The 23374-nt window shown below is 43.3% G+C and overlaps 1 protein-coding gene across 3 annotated transcripts in view; it reads left to right on the forward strand.

Moving 5' to 3' along the window:
* The window catches only part of LOC115119137 (ral guanine nucleotide dissociation stimulator-like), a 99831-nt gene extending 89505 nt beyond the window's left edge, over window positions 1-10326 (forward strand). For 2 of the 3 annotated variants that reach the window (XM_029647903.2, XM_029647890.2), the window contains exons 9-17: window positions 1273-1359; window positions 1478-1510; window positions 1617-1738; window positions 1910-2002; window positions 2220-2445; window positions 2772-2846; window positions 4587-4844; window positions 4966-5080; window positions 5386-10326. In XM_029647903.2, coding sequence (XP_029503763.1) covers window positions 1273-1359; window positions 1478-1510; window positions 1617-1738; window positions 1910-2002; window positions 2220-2445; window positions 2772-2846; window positions 4587-4844; window positions 4966-5080; window positions 5386-5561 — 1185 coding nt within the window. In that variant the 3' untranslated portion in view covers window positions 5562-10326. The remainder of the gene's footprint in view (window positions 1-1272; window positions 1360-1477; window positions 1511-1616; window positions 1739-1909; window positions 2003-2219; window positions 2446-2771; window positions 2847-4586; window positions 4845-4965; window positions 5081-5385) is intronic. The other variant, XM_029647896.2, reaches the window with a different exon arrangement.
* The last annotated feature ends 13048 nt before the right edge of the window (window positions 10327-23374 follow it).

Genomic DNA, 23374 nt, shown 5'->3' on the forward strand with positions numbered 1-23374 from the left:
TCTACCTCCATCACCCCAGTATCCCTGTCCCCTACCCCTATACATATCTACCTCCATCACTCCAGTATCCTTGTCCCCTTACCCCTATACATATCTACCTCCATCACCCCAGTATCCCTGTCACCTTACCCCTATACATATCTATCTCCACCACCCCAGTATCCCTGTCACCTTACCCCTATACATATCTACCTCCACCACTCCAGTATCCCTGTCACCTTCCCCTATACATATCTACCTCCATCACCCCAGTATCCCTGTCCCCTTACCCCTATACATATCTACCTCCATCACTCCAGTATCCCTGTCCCCTTACCCCTATACATATCTACCTCCATCACCCCAGTATCCCTGTCACCTTACCCCTATACATATCTTCCTCCATCACTCCAGTATCCCTGTCCCCTTACCCCTATACATATCTACCTCCACCACTCCAGTATCCCTGTCCCCTTACCCCTATACATATCTACCTCCATCACTCCAGTATCCCTGTCCCCTTACCCCTATACATATCTATCTCCACCACCCCAGTATCCCTGTCACCTTACCCCTATACATATCTACCTCCACCAGTCCAGTATCCCTGTCACCTTACCCCTATACATATCTACCTCCATCACCCCAGTATCCCTGTCACCTTACCGCTATACATATCTACCTCCACCACTCCAGTATCCCTGTCTCCTTACCCCTATACATATCTACCTCCACCACTCCAGTATCCCTGTCACCTTCCCCCTATACATATCTACCTCCACCACTCCAGTATCCCTGTCACCTTACCCCTATACATATCTACCTCCACCACTCCAGTATCCCTGTCCCCTTACCCCTATACATATCTACCTCCATCACTCCAGTATCCCTGTCCCCTTACCCCTATACATATCTACCTCCATCACTCCAGTATCCCTGTCCCCTTACCCCTATACATATCTACCTCCATCACTCCAGTATCCCTGTCCCCTTACCCCTATACATATCTACCTCCATCACCCTAGTATCCCTGCACATGTAAATATGGTATTAGAACTGACTTTTTATAATATTTCCGGTATAATAGTATGTTTACTTACTTACCGGTACTTTATTGTGTATTTCAAATGTCTTTTTCTTATTTCTCGTGTGATTTTTTTTTTTTGTCCTAGTAATATATTGTTCTTGATTATTGCATTGTTGGGTTTTGATTTCACAGTACTTGTGCACGTGACATTAAAACTTGAAACACATGCTAACACCAGTCTCTGCCTGCCTGTTTGTTTATTTCAGAGTGTGATGCAGGGGACCATTCCCTACCTGGGCACTTTCCTTACAGACCTAGTCATGATGGACACAGCCATGAAGGACTACCTGGATGTGAGTGGCACACACACACACACACACTCACACAAACACATACTCACACATCCCCTCTTTCCTCAAAATTACACACAACCCCATTTCTGTTCTGAATAACATATTTTCTTGTTTACAGGGAGGGCTGATCAATTTTGAGAAGAGGAGGAAGGTGAGAAAAGCAATATGAATTTCAAGTGTGATGATGATTATGGTGATTACAATGATGATGAAGATGTGAGTGCATATTGATCATTTTCTTTCCTCTGGTTGTATAGGAGTTTGAGGTGATTGCCCAGATCAAGCTTCTGCAGCTGGCCTGCAACAACTATAACTTCACCCGAAACAAGCGTTTCCGAGAGTGGTTCTCCGGTGTGGACAAACTCACAGAAGCTGAGAGGTAAGAGAGAGAACAGATAGTATTCTGTTACAAATACATGAAAGAGTATTTTCACACTGCACCAGAAATAGATTGCTGTGGGTGTGAGGAACAGTAGGGGGGGGAAGAGAGGAGTAATGAAAGACCGGAACACACAAACACATGCTCTTCTTTGTGTGTTTTTTCCCACAGCTACAGCCAGTCATGTGAGATCGAGCCATTGTCAGAGTCCGCCTCCAACACTCTCAAGAAGAAGAACACAGGAATCATCAAACGCTGGAGCGAGTAAGTCAATAAATATTATTGCAGGAAGTTATTTCTGTTCAATAGGTGCTATATATGATTTACAGTCTATTTGTGTCAATGTGTTTTTAACTCATTATTCACACTCTTCTTTTCTCCCACTCTTGCTCTCAACCTGCATTTTCTCTTCCATCTCTCCCCTCTCTCTGTCTCTCTCCGTCCCTCTCTCCCTCCCATTTCTTCACTCCCTCTCTCTCAGTCGCCAGCCTGCCAGCTCGGAGCCAGGCTGCAGCAGTGCGGGCAGCTCCCACTCCAAGTCCTTTGACCAGCTGCGTTACGCCCCCTGCCTGGGGGGCTCGGGTGGAGGTGGAGGGGGTGATGGAGCGGACTCCCTGAGCGTCACCTCCGCTGGCTCCAGCAGCTCCGATGTGGAGGAGATCAATATCAGCTTCATCTCCGACTCACCCGATGTCCACGAGCGAAAGGTGTGAGAGAGAGGAGATCTTCTATATATATATTTATTTCATTTATACAGGAAAGTCGATTAAGAATATATTCTTATTTACAATGATGACCTGTCAGTGGACAGGGATGTATTACTACGAGTGTGTGTTGACATCTGTAAGCTGGAAGTTGCCCCACCATGTGTGATGGGGATGTCATATCTCTGAGTCTTGCTTTAAAGACCATGATACCTGTATGATCACTATAGCCATACTACTGTCTTAGCATAGTATAACTCTTCCATCCCACAAGAAACAGCTCATGTGAGGCCCACTGGTGACTGTAGCTCTTAATTCCTTTTCTGTAGACCTCCACGCCTTCCGTAAAACATTCCAATTCCACGTTAGGGAAGTGCGGCCCCTTGCCTGACCTGGCACCCACGGTACTATTTAATACTTCCTGTACCATTTCTCTGTTTCCCCTGTGCTAGCTTGTGGTGCAGCCATTTCACACTGCCATCAGAGGAGTGTGCTGCTTGCACTGTGTCTATCTGAGTGACGTCACCATCACATCACCCCTGTAGCCATTTTACGAATGGGCGAGAACGGTGTGTGTGTGTGTGTGTGTGTGTGTGTGTGTGTGTGTGTGTGTGAGTAGTTTCCGAATGTGTGCAGGTGTCGATGTATTCATGTGTCTGCTCCCTTTGATCACCGCTGCACCTTGACCTTTTTTGTTTTGACTGGTTTTATTTGTTGTGTCTTTGGTGAAGAGTTCATCTTGTATCCATACTACTCAGTAGAAGTAACAGTTCATCTTGTATCCATACTACTCAGTAGAAGTAACAGTTCATCTTGTATCCATACTACTCAGTAGAAGTAACAGTTCACCTTGTATCCATACTACTCAGTAGAAGTAATAGTTCACCTTGTATCTATACTACTCAGTAGAAGTAACAGTTCACATTGTATCCATACTACTCAGTAGAAGTAACAGTTCATCTTGTATCTATACTACTCAGTAGAAGTAACAGTTCACATTGTATCCATACTACTCAGTAGAAGTAACAGTTCATCTTGTATCCATACTACTCAGTAGAAGTAACAGTTCATCTTGTATCCATAGTAACAGTTCACCTTGTATCCATACTACTCAGTAGAAGTAACAGTTCACCTTGTATCCATACTACTCAGTAGAAGTAACAGTTCACCTTGTATCCATACTACTCAGTAGAAGTAACAGTTCACCTTGTATCCATACTATTCAGTAGAAGTAACAGTTCATCTTGTATCCATACTACTCAGTAGAAGTAACAGTTCATCTTGTATCCATACTACTCAGTAGAAGTAACAGTTCACCTTGTATCCATACTACTCAGTAGAAGTAACAGTTCACCTTGTATCCATACTACTCAGTAGAAGTAACAGTTCACCTTGTATCCATACTACTCAGTAGAAGTAACAGTTCACCTTGTATCCATACTACTCAGTAGAAGTAACAGTTCACCTTGTATCCATACTACTCAGTAGAAGTAACAGTTCACCTTGTATCCATACTACTCAGTAGAAGTAACAGTTCACCTTGTATCCATACTACTCAGTAGAAGTAACAGTTCACCTTGTATCCATACTACTCAGTAGAAGTAACAGTTCACCTTGTATCCATACTACTCAGTAGAAGTAACAGTTCACCTTGTATCCATACTACTCAGTAGAAGTAACAGTTCACCTTGTATCCATACTACTCAGTAGAAGTAACAGTTCACCTTGTATCCATACTACTCAGTAGAAGTAACAGTTCACCTTGTATCCATACTACTCAGTAGAAGTAACAGTTCACCTTGTATCCATACTACTCAGTAGAAGTAACAGTTCACCTTCTATCCATAGTAACACCTGGTTGCACATTATTCTGTCCACATATTTCATTGTGTTTTCTACATTTTATGTGCATGTCATATTAGTAGCAAGCACTCTTGGGGATCCCATTAGAGAAAAAAACACCAGCCTCAATTTCAGTGTTCCCAAATATTTGTCTTAATTCACTGGAATTCTTTCAATAGATCCCAGTCATGTTAAATGATCATGTTTAATATGCATTGCTTAACTTGATTGCATCTCAATATTCTTAAGTGGCACTGTGATCTAACCTGTGCTACCCCCTTTCTCTCTCTGTCTCTCTCCAGTTCTGGGAGTCTACGTCTCTGTCCTCCTTGGATGCCTCTGGTCTGGGCTCTGGCTCGGGCTCCAGTAGCGCCTCCTCCTCCTCCATGTCCTCCACGCCTGTGGCGGGTGCGGGCTCCCGCTCACACAAGCGCTCCGTGTCGGGCGTGTCCAGCTACTCGTCACTGTCACTGCCCCTCTACAACCAGCAGGTGGATGACTGCTGCATCATCCGGGTCAGCCTGGACGTAGACAACGGCAACATGTACAAGAGCATCCTGGTGAGCTGCTGCGTCCGTTTTGAATATGATAGATTAGACAAGAGAATTTCCCTGCCAATGTGTTTAGTGGTTGTGAGGTCTGGTTGAGTCAAATTTCTTGTGGTCATCACATGATCTCCAGGTGACCAGTCAGGACAAGACGCCGGCGGTGGTCAGGAAGGCCATGGTGAAACACAACCTGGACCGGGAGAGAGCGGAGGATTACGAACTGCTGCAGAAGATCTCTGAGGAGAAAGGTCAGTCAGCTGTTTGTCACGTTCATTCAGGACTTACAGTAGAACCTGAAAGATACAAACCTCAACGTTCATGCATTTTGAACTACATTTCACACTTACAAAAATTTCAGTTTTCCCCACACCCTCCATTCTGGACCTGTTCGTATCTCTGGTCACTGTCATTTTTAGAAATACCTGCACACGCCTTGTCTAACAATCTCTCCTTCCATCTTTTCTAACAGATTTTGACATTCTCTCTTGCCTGTTGTTTCAATGTGTCTTTAACCATACCAATGTTTCTTTTGCACCCCCCCCCCCCCCCACAGAGCTGAAGATTCCAGACAATGCCAATGTTTTCTATGCCATGAACTCTTCGGCCAACTACGACTTTGTCCTGAAGAAACGCGGCTTCCCCAAGGTGGGCCGGACCAAGCACGTGGCCAGCTCCACCCTGCCGCGAATGAAGCAAAAAGGCCTGAAAATCGCAAAGGGCATCTTCTGAGGGGCAATGCCATGTCACCAGAAACCCTCACCCACCTCCCTGCTTCCTGCTGGGTTTTCTGGGTGCCATCTTTGAGTGCCACCCCTGCTGTGCCATGGTAGTGGGGCCTGTTGCCAGCTTGGCCGTGTTCAGCATCTGAGCGTGAAAGGCTCAGAGGACTAATAAAGCTGAATGTAATGGAAATCCCTATTGGCTAATGAACTTGCACTCAACTCCATTTTGCGAGGCAGGTGACTGTCCTTGTGGAAGTAGTGACTCTGTGTGGATGCTATGTATGCTTACCCACATCTGACCCCTCTCCCAGGTGTTTCCTAACCAGGCTACAACCCATGTTCAGGTCACTTCCTGTGAGTCCACATCACTTCCTGTTAGCTTCACAGCTCTCTGTGGATGCCCTAATCGAGAGGGGAAAACCTGAGTAAAAATATAACTATGTCATCTAGGTGCGTAGGAAAATGAATTCCTCCCCTCTAAAGGAGTTACACTCCCTCTAGTTTCTACAGACCTCTTCCTCAGCAAAGGTTCAGGTACTATTTTTTTACACTCCTTTCTAGACTGCCATCAACTGCATCTGTTTCTTCGATGTTCCGTGACACGCGGACTGAGACAGATGGACAGATGCTCAGTACTGCCAGCTAGCGGAGGGAAACGCGTTCCAACGAACCACTAAAAGGATTTTGGGAGAGAGGCCCCTACTGGATAGATACATCGGGTTGTTAACCAATCATCAGAAACTTTACTCCTTTTAACTACTCACTGCTAATGGGAACATGTCCCGTTTGTTCAACTAACACTATTCACACAAATAGGGCATTATTATTACAACAAACATTCAATAATAGCTCATTTTGTCACTGCTTTGATGCGGCGGCACTCTGCATTTGTGCATTGCGTCTTATTTCTCCAAGTGGTGCTAACAGACAATGAAATGCTACAGCCAGCTCCCTCCCCTTTTGTTTCATGCCTGATGTCTTTCAGTTTCACACTAGAGTTTGAGAGAGAGGCTCTCTCCTGACATGAAGGAGTAGGCAGCCACGAGGGCTCAATGATGATGGTTCATGGAAATAGTGCAACTGAGGCATCCAGCATGCATTTTGGTTCAGTATTTGTTTTAATGGGTGCATTTCTGGGAAGCCAAAAAAAGCGATGTGGCCAGTTAGAGTACATTATGGTGACCTGAAATGCACAAAGTCGGGCGGCCATTGCGGCTCAAACACGATGGCACTAAATGGCTTCTCCTCGATTGGCAATGCCTTAGAGAGTAGAACTGCCTACATGTGAGCTGAATGGCACAAAATGGCTGTTGTTGGCATGGTGACCACTCCCTCAGATCATCAAGAAAGTTAGCTCCGAGCCATTTGATGGACCCCAATGTGTGCTAGACCCTCTTGTCAATGACTTGCAGGAGGAGAGAAATGTATGTACTGTGACACTGTGCTCCCTTTTAACTAGAAGTGCGTTTGTGGAAAGTACTCAAGCACTCGGAGAGAGATGTATGTTGTATTGTGAAATGAAGCGTGGTTTTTAAATGTCCAGTCTTTTTGTTCCCTATAGTGTAAAGAAGAAGAAACGAGAATGAAAGGACTGTCCCTTTTGTTTGCTCCCTTCCTTTCATCACAAGGCCGTTCATCCTTGTGTACCAGGGTTGGAGGTCAACTTCATTTCAATTCAGTTAAATCAGCAGATAAATGAAAAAGAGGAAGAGAAAGTACAACTCAACTAAAACATTGTCAACTCCACGTGTGCCAAAGACCGGTGGACTATGATGAAGTATGAGGTGGTTTTGGGAGCATTGAGATTTGAAGTGGAGGGAGTGAGTTTGCCTGCTGTTGAGAGGCTCAGAAGTCGTGTGATTCTTTGTGTATGAGATGAGTCCTTGGTTTGTAGTTCCCCATGTCTATCCATCTCCTACAGTATTGCAGCACTTTGGATCAAACCTAATATCCCTATTTAACAGCAGCCATGACAGTAGTGTTGTGGATTAGTGTTAAAACTCAAGCCTTTGCTCAAAGAGTTTTCTGCAACTAGTGACTTTTTGACTGTGACTGTGTCACACTGAGTACGGTTACATGCACACAATAATACAATTATTGTGAATAGTCAAATTAATATAATAGTTTGATTAAAACGTTTACATGCTTTGCAAGAATAAATGATTTCCCTCATAATTGTGTTTACGTGGAGCCATCTGAAATCAGACAACCTGGTGGGACTTTGATGAATGCAGAATATCAGCAATCAAAATAAACGTTCTACCACAGCGACCATGTTATCTTTGTAAAGCATAGTTGATTCTGAGTTCGGACATACAACGTTTATGTGAAAACGACTTCTAAGATGTGTACTTTAAGTTTTTCCTAACTCACTCGTGCAAAAGAAGGAAGCTCGCCCTGCTGGCACTAACACACACACACACACACAGATCAAACACATCGCTATAACTGATTAAAGCGTTTACATGTCCTAACATTTTTAAAGATGGCTCAGAAAATCAGGTGTTTTAATTGGTTTATGCTTACTTCGAATATGACCGTATGCCGATTAAGATAAGCAGAGTAAGGTGTTTACATGACTAATGCCATACATACTCAGCCTTCTGCCATAATCAGTTTAACATCAAATTATTCATGTGCATGTAACCGTACTCAATGTGTCATGTGCAAGACAGTAACTGTTCTAATAGGGACATGGGATTGCATCTCTATCAGAGGGCACATATAAACTGGCTATACTTTTATAGCCTTTTTACACTATTGTGCTAACCTGAACCGTAGTGTGCTGGCTCGATCTGATATTTTCTTTTGACATGGTACGTAACCAGGCCAACGCAGTACAGCTCGGCTCAGCTCAGTACAGTAAAAAGGGTATGTCAAATGCCACATAAATCCTATAACACGCCACAGCAGTCGTCAGACTACATTTCACAACAAAAGCTTGATGTGCCTAACAGTAAAGCCATGGAAATGGTTTCATGTGCTATGATGATCGTGTTTCACATGTCAGTTATCAGAAACATGGGTGGTCATATTTATCGCATGTTAGTACTGCATTATGAATGCATTACGGCAGTATAATATAAGTGATTTTCATGCTTTCAAGTGTGCTGGTTGGTGGTGGTGTTGAAAAGGATGCTGTATGTTTGTGGATGTTGGGGTCCGGTAGTCTACTGTGATTACATGTGATTTGCTGGACTTCATATTAGTGGTGTTGATGGAAGTTGCCCCTAAGCCCTGATTCAAGGTCAGCGTCTATTTCTACATCCTATTAACAAGATTAGGATTTGTGTTGGGAAAGCTGAATCTGGATCTGCAGTTAAATACTTTTTGTGGTTGATCAATGAGTGAGAGATGGATTCTTTAACTGGAGATCCTTAAACTTTTGTGAAAAATCATGCATTTGTGTCAGTGGGTTTCCAGTTAATGTCAGTAAGCGTTCATCCCGGAATGTGTGCTTATTTTTATTTTTTGCTAATGTCTTTGTGCCCTCCCCAGCTACCCAGCCTATCTACACCGAGTGTACACAACAGTAGGAACATTTTCCTAATACTGAGTTGCACCCCCCCCTTTTGCCCTCAGAACAGCCTCAATTCGTTGGGGCCTGGACTCTACGAGGTGTTGAAAGCGTTCTACAGGGATGCTGGCCCATGTTGACTACAATGTTTGTCACAGTTTCAAGTTGGCTGTATGTCCTTTTGGTGGTGGACCATTCTTTATACACACAGGAGACTGTTGAGCTTGAAAAACCCAACAGCGTTGCAGTTTTTTGACACACTCAAACCGATGCGCCTGGCATATACTACCATACCCTGTTCAAAGGCACTTAAATATGTTGTCTTGCCCATTCACCCTCTGACTGGCACATACTACCATACCCTGTTCAAAGGCACTTAAATATGTTGTCTTGCCCATTCACCCTCTGACTGGCACACATAAACAATACATGTCTCAATTGTGTCAATGTTTAAAAATGCTTCTTTAACCTGTCTCTCCCCCTTCATCTACACTGATTTGAAGTTGAGCTTTCAACTGGATTCACAAGGTCAGTCTGTCATGGAAAGAGCAGGTGTTCTTAATATTTTGTACACTCAGTGTATATATCAGAGGTTGGAGAGGGGGATCTGACAAAAAGATGTCAGCATTTCAGGTTTCACAAATGCTAGTCTGTGTGTACGTGACACACACACACACTCTTCTGTGTCTATTGTAAATGAAGGGCCAAAGACTGCACCTCTCCACCTATCCCTCTAAGTTAGTCCCTCTCAGAAACCCAGACTGATCAGGAATATGTCACCTTGCCTCAACCTCTCACAATGATCATCCTTAAAACCTTTGTGCCATCGCTCTCCGTCACTGTCAAAGGCTCTGAACTTTCTAATGATTACCTGTTCAATGTTTTTTCTATGTTCTTTTTGTATTTTTTGTATATTAAAAGACTCAATGTCCTTTGTACTTTAGATTATTTTCTTCATTTTCCTGTTTTGTGTTTGCTGGCTTTATTTATTAACTTGTAAATACTTTTTTGTAGCATTGTACATTGTTTCTTTTCCCATGCAATTACAAATTAATATATATGTAAATATAAATATATATGCGAAGTTTATACCACAGTATTTGTGGATCAACTTGTCTCCATATCCCGTTGACTTTGGTTGCTTTACGTCAATCCTCTGTCGTTTTTGTATAATGGTCAGTTTTGATATTGCTTTCCCCCTTATTGTGTTTAATGTTGGAGAAAAAACACCTAATAAAAACTTACTGTCAAAACATTTGCATATGTCTTCGCTGGCGGAGTAGAGGACCTTGTGCATTTCGGGTAAAATATCAACTCAATGTTTATATCCCAGGACAAATTAGCTAGCAACTCCAGTACAGCTCGCATTCCTCCAGTGCAGTGCCAGACACTTGTAGAATCTATGCAAAAGCACATTGAAGCTGTTCTGGCGGCTCTTGGTGGCCCAACGCCCTATTAAGACACTATGTTGGTGTTTCCTTTATTTTGGCAGTTACCTGTATCAATAAACAATCAATTTGACAACAAATCAAAAGCAAGCTCTGTGTACAGATACAAGACATCAGTACAAATGTCCTGTGTGTCTAGTACAGCTAATGAGCAGTGACTCCTGTTGCCAGAAACCCAGTAACTCTTCTCTGTTAGACATGTGGGCTTCTTGCTAGTTCAAAGACTAATTCAGTCAAATCATATTCAACCAAGAGCAGTGTACTGAGGGGTATCTCCTCTCACAAGTTGTTGTTGCTCTGTCTTCTGTCTGATGCCCATTAGCCACACAAGTCATTGACACTAAAGGCCGGGGTTCAATCCGATCACGCATTTGGAAAATGCCTTTAAATTATGCATTGCTGACACAAAATATTGCCTTTAAAAAATATGCATTGCTGATCTGATTGAATCCTGGCCTGACACGGAACCCAAACCGGCTGCGTGCGTGCGCCATCGTGCATAAATGTATTTTGTCCCCACACACCAAACGCGATCACGACACGCAGGTTAAAATATCAAAACAAACTCTGAACCAATTATATTAATTTGGGGACAGGTCGAAAAGCATTAAACATTTATGGCAATTTAGCTTGCACTTGCTAGCTAATTTGTCCTATTTAGCTAGCTTGCTGTTGCTAGCTAATTTGTCCTGGGATATAAACATTGAGTTGATATTTTACCCGAAATGCACAAGGTCCTCTACTCCGCCAATTAATCCACACACAAAACGGTCAACCGAATCGTTTGTAGTCATCTCTCCTCCTTCCAGGCTTTTTCTTCTCTTGACTTTATATTGCGATTGGCAACTTTCAGAAATGGGTATAACCAATGAGGAGATGGCTGCTTCTATAAACCAATGAGGAGATGGGAGAGGCAGGACTTGCAGCGCGATCAGCGTCAGAAATAGAACCGACTTCTATTTTAGCCCTTGGCAACGCAGACGCTCGCTGGCGTGGGTGAGCAGTGTGGGTGCAATAATTGAATAACATATATGTCTAAATTTATTTTGCAACGCTCGCAGTGTAGTCAGCCTGTTAGGCTATTCCCCCTGATTTGCTCCTTATAAATATAGTAGCACCTGTTGACAATTGTGTCTCTATCTTCGCTATTCCTTGTTTCATAGGATGACCTTGGTTATCCTATGGTGGTAATATGTTCAAAATTACAGTGTCTACACAATGTTACAATGTAATGAGTGCTTGAGTAGTTCTTTGACCAAATACTATTTTACACTCAAGTAGTTTTTAGAAAGGCTACTTTTACTTCTTCTTGGGTGACGGTGCCTTTGTAAGGACTCCTTCGTATTGAAGCATTTGCCCCAACCATGGCGCCTATAGAAATGTTCACTCGGTTTTCAGTGTGACTTTTTTTATGTGTACCTAATACACTTGATGAAATATAGCATTTTCTACATACAGGGCACACATAGGATTTATCCCCTGTGTGAGTCCTCATGTGAACTGTCAGAGAAGCACGAGCTGCAAAATTTATTTCACAAAAACTGCAATTAAGAGGTTTCTCCCCTGTGTGCCTCCTCATGTGCACTTTCATATCTGAACCATGGCGGAAACATTTACCACAAACACTTCAACTACGTGGTTTCTCACCTGTGTGAATCCTCACATGCAACTCCATGTTTGCTTTCTGAATTAATACTTTGCCACAGAAGCAACAGGGATAAGATTTCTCCCCTGTGTGGCTCTTGATGTGAACTTTTAGATTAGAGCTACTGCTGAAACCTTTGCCACAATGAGGACATTGAAAAGGTTTCTCCCCTGTGTGGCTCCTGATGTGTTTGCTCATATTAGAGCAGTTGCTGAAACATTTACCACAATTTGAGCATTTGAATGATTTGTCCCCTTCGTGAATCGCCATATGCATTATTAGTTCAGTACTCACAGTAAAACGTTTACTACAAACATAACAAGAAAACCTAGTATCAATATGAGTTTGGAGATGTTGTTGCACACTCTCTGTGGAATCAAAGTGTTTTCTACACACACCACAAAGATGATCTTCATCCGTCATATGCATTGTCATGTGAGTAAAGAAATCATGGAGATAAAATACTTCCCACACACTTTACAATAACAAAGAGGCAGAGCAGGACTTTGACTTACACTACTAGGTGATTTCAGATGGGACAACTCCATGGATATCCTACCCTCATTAGTACTGATGCAGGACCATTGTCCTTTTAGTCTGTATTCCCATTAATCCAAGTGACTGAGGTCCTCCTCTCTCCCTCTGATAAGCATCATTATTTTCAATCTGAGCTGCAGAACACTGTGGGTTCGCAGCAGAGAGGGGCCGGGAGTCACTGGTTGGGTCTGACACACTGTAGTTCTCTTCATCAGTTTCTGTGTTGATCTGTTCAGTTGAGGTGCAGGGAAGAGGGTCTCTCTGTCTGTTTTCTACACTTTGGGTTTGATGAAGATCTGAGGACTGACTTGGGTCCTGATCATTGTCAATTTTCACAAAGGCAGAAGAGAATATGAAGTCTTCCTCTTGCCGTTGAAGCTGCTCTTCCCCCTGATTGGTCCGGAGTTCCTCCTGTTCCTCTTTAACCCCCTGCCCCAGATTGGGAATCCATTCCTTCTCACAGTGTTGCTGCTCAGGGGGAACCTCCTCTTCAGAGACAGGGAGCTGCTGGAGGTCTCGAGAAGGAAATCAAAACGCTGACATGAGACAACTTGTTCCTGGTCACCAAACTGCTATTATAAAGCCTTCGTGTTCCCGTCTGTTCTATTATAAAGCCTTCGTGTTCCCGTCTGTTCTATTATAAAGCCTTCGTGTTCCCGTCTGTTCTATTATAAAGCCTTCGTGTTCCCGTCTGTTCTATTATAAAGCCTGTGTTCCCGTCTGTTCTATTATAAAGCCTTCGTGTTCCCGTCTGTTCTATTATAAAGCCTTCGTGTTCCCGTCTGTTCTATTATAAAGCCTTCGTGTTCCCGTCTGTTCTATTATAAAGCCTTCGTGTTCCCGTCTGTTCTATTATAAAGCCTTCGTGTTCCCGTCTGTTCTATTATAAAGCCTTCGTGTTTCCGTCTGTTCTATTATAAAGCCTTCGTGTTCCCGTCTGTTCTATTATAAAGCCTTCGTGTTCCCGTCTGTTCTATTATAAAGCCTTCGTGTTCCCGTCTGTTCTATTATAAAGCCTGTGTTCCCGTCTGTTCTATTATAATGCCTTCGTGTTCCCGTCTGTTCTATTATAAAGCCTTCGTGTTCCCGTCTGTTCTATTATAAAGCCTTCGTGTTCCCGTCTGTTCTATTATAAAGCCTGTGTTCCCGTCTGTTCTATTATAAAGCCTTCGTGTTCCCGTCTGTTCTATTATAAAGCCTTCGTGTTCCCGTCTGTTCTATTATAAAGCCTTCGTGTTCCCGTCTGTTCTATTATAAAGCCTTCGTGTTCCCGTCTGTTCTATTATAAAGCCTGTGTTCCCGTCTGTTCTATTATAAAGCCTTCGTGTTCCCGTCTGTTCTATTATAAAGCCTTCGTGTTCCCGTCTGTTCTATTATAAAGCCTTCGTGTTCCCGTCTGTTCTATTATAAAGCCTTCGTGTTCCCGTCTGTTCTATTATAAAGCCTTCGTGTTCCCGTCTGTTCTATTATAAAGCCTTCGTGTTTCCGTCTGTTCTATTATAAAGCCTTCGTGTTCCCGTCTGTTCTATTATAAAGCCTTCGTGTTCCCGTCTGTTCTATTATAAAGCCTTCGTGTTCCCGTCTGTTCTATTATAAAGCCTGTGTTCCCGTCTGTTCTATTATAATGCCTTCGTGTTCCCGTCTGTTCTATTATAAAGCCTTCGTGTTCCCGTCTGTTCTATTATAAAGCCTTCGTGTTCCCGTCTGTTCTATTATAAAGCCTGTGTTCCCGTCTGTTCTATTATAAAGCCTTCGTGTTCCCGTCTGTTCTATTATAAAGCCTTCGTGTTCCCGTCTGTTCTATTATAAAGCCTTCGTGTTCCCGTCTGTTCTATTATAAAGCCCGTGTTCCCGTCTGTTCTATTATAATGCCTTCGTGTTCCCGTCTGTTCTATTATAAAGCCTTCGTGTTCCCGTCTGTTCTATTATAAAGCCTTCGTGTTCCCGTCTGTTCTATTATAAAGCCTTTGTGTTTCCGTCTGTTCTATTATAAAGCCTTCGTGTTCCCGTCTGTTCTATTATAAAGCCTTCGTGTTCCCGTCTGTTCTATTATAAAGCCCGTGTTCCCGTCTGTTCTATTATAATGCCTTCGTGTTCCCGTCTGTTCTATTATAAAGCCTTCGTGTTCCCGTCTGTTCTATTATAAAGCCTGTGTTCCCATCTGTTCTATTATAATGCCTTCGTGTTCCCGTCTGTTCTATTATAAAGCCTTCGTGTTCCCATCTGTTCTATTATAAAGCCTTTGTGTTCCCATCTGTTCTATTATAAAACCTGTGTTCCATCTGTTCTATTATAAAGCCTTCGTGTTCCCGTCTGTTCTATTATAAAGCCTTCGTGTTCCCGTCTGTTCTATTATAAAGCCTTCGTGTTCCCGTCTGTTCTATTATAAAGCCTTCGTGTTCCCGTCTGTTCTATTATAAAGCCTTCGTGTTCCCGTCTGTTCTATTATAAAGCCTTCGTGTTCCCGTCTGTTCTATTATAAAGCCTTCGTGTTCCCGTCTGTTCTATTATAAAGCCTTCGTGTTCCCGTCTGTTCTATTATAAAGCCTTCGTGTTTCCGTCTGTTCTATTATAAAGCCTTCGTGTTCCCGTCTGTTCTATTATAAAGCCTTCGTGTTCCCGTCTGTTCTATTATAAAGCCTGTGTTCCCGTCTGTTCTATTATAAAGCCTTCGTGTTCCCGTCTGTTCTATTATAAAGCCTGTGTTCCCGTCTGTTCTATTATAATGCCTTCGTGTTCCCGTCTGTTCTATTATAAAGCCTTCGTGTTCCCGTCTGTTCTATTATAAAGCCTTCGTGTTCCCGTCAGTTCTATTATAAAGCCTGTGTTCCCGTCTGTTCTATTATAAAGCCTTCGTGTTCCCGTCTGTTCTATTATAAAGCCTGTGTTCCCGTCTGTTCTATTATAAAGCCTGTGTTCCCGTCTGTTCTATTATAATGCCTTCGTGTTCCCGTCTGTTCTATTATAAAGCCTTCGTGTTCCCATCTGTTCTATTATAAAGCCTTTGTGTTCCCATCTGTTCTATTATAAAACCTGTGTTCCATCTGTTCTATTATAAAGCCTTCGTGTTCCCGTCTGTTCTATTATAAAGCCTTCGTGTTCCCGTCTGTTCTATTATAAAGCCTTCGTGTTCCCGTCTGTTCTATTATAAAGCCTTCGTGTTCCCGTCTGTTCTATTATAAAGCCTTCGTGTTCCCGTCTGTTCTATTATAAAGCCTTCGTGTTCCCGTCTGTTCTATTATAAAGCCTTCGTGTTCCCGTCTGTTCTATTATAAAGCCTTTGTGTTTCCGTCTGTTCTATTATAAAGCCTTCGTGTTCCCGTCTGTTCTATTATAAAGCCTTCGTGTTCCCGTCTGTTCTATTATAAAGCCTGTGTTCCCGTCTGTTCTATTATAAAGCCTTCGTGTTCCCATCTGTTCTATTATAAAGCCTGTGTTCCCGTCTGTTCTATTATAAAGCCTTCGTGTTCCCGTCAGTTCTATTATAAAGCCTGTGTTCCCGTCTGTTCTATTATAAAGCCTTCGTGTTCCCGTCTGTTCTATTATAAAGCCTGTGTTCCCGTCTGTTCTATTATAAAGCCTTCGTGTTCCCGTCTGTTCTATTATAATGCCTTCGTGTTCCCGTCTGTTCTATTATAAAGCCTGTGTTCCCGTCTGTTCTATTATAAAGCCTTCGTGTTCCCGTCTGTTCTATTATAAAGCCTTTGTGTTCCCGTCTGTTCTATTATAAAGCCTTCGTGTTCCCGTCTGTTCTATTATAAAGCCTTCGTGTTCCCGTCTGTTCTATTATAAAGCCTTCGTGTTCCCGTCTGTTCTATTATAAAGCCTTCGTGTTCCCGTCTGTTCTATTATAAAGCCTTCGTGTTCCCGTCTGACCTATTATGAGTGCCGCGGTCGGCCAATGTGTCAGACTCAAAGCTCTCTGTGTTCATAATCCTTGCTGGTGAGACTGTGTTGGAAACCTTTGAAACCTCAACCTTCATATTATCGAGAAATAATTTTACAAATACAAAAGATATAAGCGTTTTTAACACTGAGTCCCAAGACACTTTTTGAGCTACAACAATTTTTGAGCTAATAGAAGCTGGGAAGGAAAAAAAAACTATCTTGGATCAAACCTGGGTTACACAAAATACCACATTGGGAATCTGTGTTAAAACAGTTTACAAGTGTACCTTTTGTAGGCTATTTGTACAATTCTCTCTTGATATTAAAATAGTTACAAAAGGTGTCTAAAACTGCATTCACAAACAAGGATTATTAATGTTTTCAGACAGAGTTTTGGGTCTGTTTACATATTGGCCGGCCCAGGCACACATAATTGTACCGACGGGAACCCAAACGCTGTGGGTCGTTATCGACTGCACGACCTGTTCAGGACACCTTTTCTCGTGCACTAATGCTGCATTCATGACATGTCGGAAACTCTGAACCTCCTAGTTAAAATGAAGGTAAATTATTTGTGTACAACTTCCTACTGATACATTCCAAGTGGGAAACTTGAGAATCATCTTTCTACAACGAGTCATGTATAGCCATAACAGATTTTCATGACCTTTTGTGTCTGCTTTTGAGACATAGTTCGAATCCCACCCTAGGACAATAGATGTTGAGTAATTACAATCACAATACATTAACTATTGGTCACTTTATTATGTATTATTTAAATATGTATTCATTATAGAATTTTGTCAGTTATTAATGATACACCTATAGCTTTTTTAACTGCACTGTAGAGAGTTGCACTGGAACTCTGCACCAATACCACAAGTATTTAACATTGGGGCGAGAGAGAGAGAGAGAGAGAGAGAGAGAGAGAGAGAGAGAGTTGTGTTTTATCTTTTCTTGTTAGCTACCCATCTCTGCTTTTCTGCTTCATAAAAAGCTGAGGCCAGGAACTTCCTCCAGGTCATCTTTCTTTCCATTCCTTGGCTTTGGTACATCGAAAATACTTTTGCAGGACAATAAACATATTTGCCTGTCACTCCTGGGAACGCTGTGTGTATGTGAGGGCTGTTGGGGCCCTGTTTCATCTGCAGATGACAAAACCTGCACATATACCTAGAGGGTTGCAGGTCTGCTGACTTCGTTTTGGTCTTCTTTTGTGCCACACGTTCTTTTGTGGCTTTAAGTTCACGCTGACAGAATTCAGGGGAAGCAGAGTCGTCAAAAGACATGTTGGGGTTTGTGAGGCTCTCTGCACCATAAGTCTGGAAGACCTTGGTGGAACAGTAAAAATACCTCTCCTGTCCACGCTGATAGAGAAAGTGGACAGACAAATCATTCTTGCGGTATTGGGACTTGGCCTGACCACAGGAAATACATGTTTTTCTCTGCTTCTGCTGCTGCCACTGTTCTTGTTGTGGCCCTGCTAGCTGCTGTTGCTGCTTCTCCGAGATGCCCAGGACAATCTTCTCATCTTTAGTCAGAGGAACGTCTTGGGTTGACAAGGATGGTGGATTGACAACAGCAGGTGGCAGGGCTGTGACTGGGACACTGACTGTGTCACTTCCCACAGTCAGCCACTGGCACAGTTGTGGTGTCTGGAGGAGCTTCTCAGGGCTGGTGTTCAGTGAGGAGCCAGTCTTAATAATCCTAGTACGTGCACTTCTGGAAGAGGCGGTCAGGGGCAGTGGTGGAGTGCAGGGCAGATCTAAAAGAGAGATGCACAAAGTGACAATGATTATACAGCTCAACAATGCGTTTGTGGTGAGTGAGAGAATGAGTGAGTACATGAGTATGTAATATCATTTTGAATTACCTGTATCCATTAGGGGCTCCTCAAAAGTTTCTATCTTCACGGCCAGTGTATCAGGAACTTGTGCAGCTGGTAAATTAAATACCACAGAGGACTGTTGTGACTGCAGCTGGTAAATTAAATACCACAGAGGACTGCTGTGACTGCTGCTGGTAAATTAAATACCACAGAGGACTGCTGTGACTGCTGCTGGTAAATTAAATACCACAGAGGACTGCTGTGACTGCTGCTGGTAAATTAAATACCACAGAGGACTGCTGTGACTGCTGCTGGTAAATTAAATACCACAGAGGACTGCTGTGACTGCTGCTGGTAAATTAAATACCACAGAGGACTGCTGTGACTGCTGCTGGTAAATTAAATACCACAGAGGACTGCTGTGACTGCAGCTGGTAAATTAAATACCACAGAGGACTGCTGTGACTGCTGCTGGTAAATTAAATACCACAGAGGACTGCTGTGACTGCTGCTGCTAAATTAAATACCACAGAGGACTGTTGTGACTGCAGCTGGTAAATTAAATACCACAGAGGACTGCTGTGACTGCTGCTGGTAAATTAAATACCACAGAGGACTGCTGTGACTGCTGCTGGTAAATTAAATACCACAGAGGACTGCTGTGACTGCTGCTGGTAAATTAAATACCACAGAAGACTGCTGTGACTGCTGCTGGTAAATTAAATACCACAGAGGACTGCTGTGACTGCTGCTGGTAAATTAAATACCACAGAGGACTGCTGTGACTGCTGCTGGTAAATTAAATACCACAGAGGACTGCTGTGACTGCTGCTGGTAAATTAAATACCACAGAGGACTGCTGTGACTGCTGCTGGTAAATTAAATACCACAGAGGACTGCTGTGACTGCAGCTGGTAAATTAAATACCACAGAGGACTGCTGTGACTGCTGCTGGTAAATTAAATACCACAGAGGACTGCTGTGACTGCTGCTGCTAAATTAAATACCACAGAGGACTGTTGTGACTGCAGCTGGTAAATTAAATACCACAGAGGACTGCTGTGACTGCTGCTGGTAAATTAAATACCACAGAGGACTGCTGTGACTGCTGCTGGTAAATTAAATACCACAGAGGACTGCTGTGACTGCTGCTGGTAAATTAAATACCACAGAAGACTGCTGTGACTGCTGCTGGTAAATTAAATACCACAGAGGACTGCTGTGACTGCTGCTGGTAAATTAAATACCACAGAGGACTGCTGTGACTGCTGCTGGTAAATTAAATACCACAGAAGACTGCTGTGACTGCTGCTGGTAAATTAAATACCACAGAGGACTGCTGTGACTGCTGCTGGTAAATTAAATACCACAGAGGACTGCTGTGACTGCTGCTGGTAAATTAAATACCACAGAGGACTGCTGTGACTGCTGCTGGTAAATTAAATACCACAGAGGACTGCTGTGACTGCTGCTGGTAAATTAAATACCACAGAGGACTGCTGTGACTGCTGCTGGTAAATTAAATACCACAGAGGACTGCTGTGACTGCTGCTGGTAAATTAAATACCACAGAGGACTGCTGTGACTGCTGCTGGTAAATTAAATACCACAGAGGACTGCTGTGACTGCAGCTGGTAAATTAAATACCACAGAGGACTGCTGTGACTGCAGCTGGTAAATTAAATACCACAGAGGACTGCTGTGACTGCTGCTGGTAAATTAAATACCACAGAGGACTGCTGTGACTGCTGCTGCTAAATTAAATACCACAGAGGACTGTTGTGACTGCAGCTGGTAAATTAAATACCACAGAGGACTGCTGTGACTGCAGCTGGTAAATTAAATACCACAGAGGACTGCTGTGACTGCTGCTGGTAAATTAAATACCACAGAGGACTGCTGTGACTGCTGCTGGTAAATTAAATACCACAGAGGACTGCTGTGACTGCTGCTGGTAAATTAAATACCACAGAAGACTGCTGTGACTGCTGCTGGTAAATTAAATACCACAGAGGACTGCTGTGACTGCTGCTGGTAAATTAAATACCACAGAGGACTGCTGTGACTGCTGCTGGTAAATTAAATACCACAGAGGACTGTTGTGACTGCTGCTGGTAAATTAAATACCACAGAGGACTGCTGTGACTGCAGCTGGTAAATTAAATACCACAGAGGACTGCTGTGACTGCTGCTGGTAAATTAAATACCACAGAGGACTGCTGTGACTTCTGCTGCTAAATTAAATACCACAGAGGACTGTTGTGACTGCAGCTGGTAAATTAAATACCACAGAGGACTGCTGTGACTGCAGCTGGTAAATTAAATACCACAGAGGACTGCTGTGACTGCTGCTGGTAAATTAAATACCACAGAGGACTGCTGTGACTGCTGCTGGTAAATTAAATACCACAGAGGACTGTTGTGACTGCAGCTGGTAAATTAAATACCACAGAGGACTGCTGTGACTGATGCTGGTAAATTAAATACCACAGAGGACTGCTGTGACTGCTGCTGGTAAATTAAATACCACAGAGGACTGCTGTGACTGCTGCTGGTAAATTAAATACCACAGAGGACTGCTGTGACTGCTGCTGGTAAATTAAATACCACAGAGGACTGCTGTGACTGCTGCTGGTAAATTAAATACCACAGAGGACTGCTGTGACTGCTGCTGGTAAATTAAATACCACAGAGGACTGCTGTGACTGCAGCTGGTAAATTAAATACCACAGAGGACTGCTGTGACTGCTGCTGGTAAATTAAATACCACAGAGGACTGCTGTGACTGCTGCTGGTAAATTAAATACCACAGAGGACTGCTGTGACTGCTACTGGTAAATTAAATACCACAGAGGACTGCTGTGACTGCTGCTGGTAAATTAAATACCACAGAGGACTGCTGTGACTGCTGCTGGTAAATTAAATACCACAGAGGACTGCTGTGACTGCAGCTGGTAAATTAAATACCAGGCTATGTGGGGTGGCCAGTCCTCTTCTGGCTGTGCCGGGTGGAGATTATAACAGAACATGGCCAAGATGTTCAAATGTTCATAAATGACCAGCATGGTCAAATAATAATAAGGCAGAACAGTTGAAACTGGAGCAGCAGCACGGTCAGGTGGACTGGGGACAGCAAGGAGTCATCATGTCAGGTAGTCCTGGGGCATGGTCCTAGGGCTCAGGTCCTCCGAGAGAGAGAAAGAAAGAGAGAATTAGAGAGAGCATATGTGGGGTGGCCAGTCCTCTTCTGGCTGTGCCGGGTGGAGATTATAACAGAACATGGCCAAGATGTTCAAATGTTCATAAATGACCAGTATGGTCGAATAATAATAAGGCTCAGGTCCTCCGAGAGAGAGAAAGAAAGAGAGAAGGAGAGAATTAGAGAACGTACACTTAGATTCACACAGGACACCAAATAGGACAGGAGAAGTACTCCAGATATAACAAACTGACCCCAGCCCCTCGACACATAAACTACTGCAGCATAAATACTGGAGGCTGAGACAGGAGGGGTCAGGAGACACTGTGGCCCCATCCGAGGACACCCCCGGACAGGGCCAAACAGGAAGGATATAACCCCACCCACTTTGCCAAAGCACAGCTCCCACACCACTAGAGGGATATCTTCAACCACCAATTTACCATCCTGAGACAAGGCTGAGTATAGCCCACAAAGATCTCCGCCATGGCACAACCCAAGGGGGGGCGCCAACCCAGACAGGATGACCACATCAGTGAATCAACCCACTCAGGTGACGCACCCCTTCCAGGGACGGCATGAGAGAGCCCCAGTAAGCCAGTGACTCAGCCCCTGTAATAGGGTTAGAGGCAGAGAATCCCAGTGGAAAGAGGGGAACCGGCCAGGCAGAGACAGCAAGGGCGGTTCGTTGCTCCAGAGCTTTTCCGTTCACCTTCTCACTCCTGGGCCAGACTACACTCAATCATATGACCCACTGAAGAGATGAGTCTTCAGTAAAGACTTAAAGGTTGAGACCGAGTTTGCGTCTCTGGCATGGGTAGGCAGACCGTTCCATAAAAATGGAGCTCTATAGGAGAAAGCCCTGCCTCCAGCTGTTTGCTTAGAAATTCTAGGGACAATTAGGAGGCCTGCGTCTTGTGACCGTAGCGTACGTGTAGGTATGTACGGCAGGACCAAATCAGAGAGATAGGTAGGAGCAAGCCCATGTAATGCTTTGTAGGTTAGCAGTAAAACCTTGAAATCAGCCCTTGCTTTGACAGGAAGCCAGTGTAGAGAGGCTAGCACTGGAGTAATATGATCAAATTTTTTGGTTCTAGTCAGGATTCTAGCAGCCGTATTTAGCACTAACTGAAGTTTATTTAGTGATTTACCCGGGTAGCCGGAAAGTAGAGCATTGCAGTAGTCTAACCTAGAAGTGACAAAAGCATGGATACATTTTTCTGCATCATTATTGGACAGAAAGTTTCTGATTTTTGCAATGTTACGTAGATGGAAAAAAAGCTGTCCTTGAAATGGTCTTGATATGTTCTTCAAAAGAGAGATCAGGGTCCAGAGTAACGCCGAGGTCCTTCACAGTTTTATTTGAGACGACTGTACAACCATTAAGATTAATTGTCATATTCAACAGAAGATCTCTTTGTTTCTTGGGACCTAGAACAAGCATCTCTGTTTTGTCCGAGTTTTAAAGTAGAAAGTTTGCAGCCATCCACTTCCTTATGTCTGAAACACATGCTTCTAGCAAGGGCAATTTTGGGGCTTCACCATGTTTCATTGAAATGTACAGCTGTGTGTCATCCGCATAGCAATGAAAGTTAACATTATGTTTTCGAATAACATCCCCAAGAGGTAAAATATATAGTGAAAACAATAGTGGTCCTAAAACGGAACCTTGAGGAACACCGAAATTTACAGTTGATTTGTCAGAGGACAAACCATTCACAGAGACAAACTGATATCTTTCCGACAGATAAGATCTAA

The sequence above is a fragment of the Oncorhynchus nerka genome, linkage group LG4 (assembly GCF_034236695.1).
Source record: "Oncorhynchus nerka isolate Pitt River linkage group LG4, Oner_Uvic_2.0, whole genome shotgun sequence".
NCBI lineage: Eukaryota > Metazoa > Chordata > Actinopteri > Salmoniformes > Salmonidae > Oncorhynchus > Oncorhynchus nerka.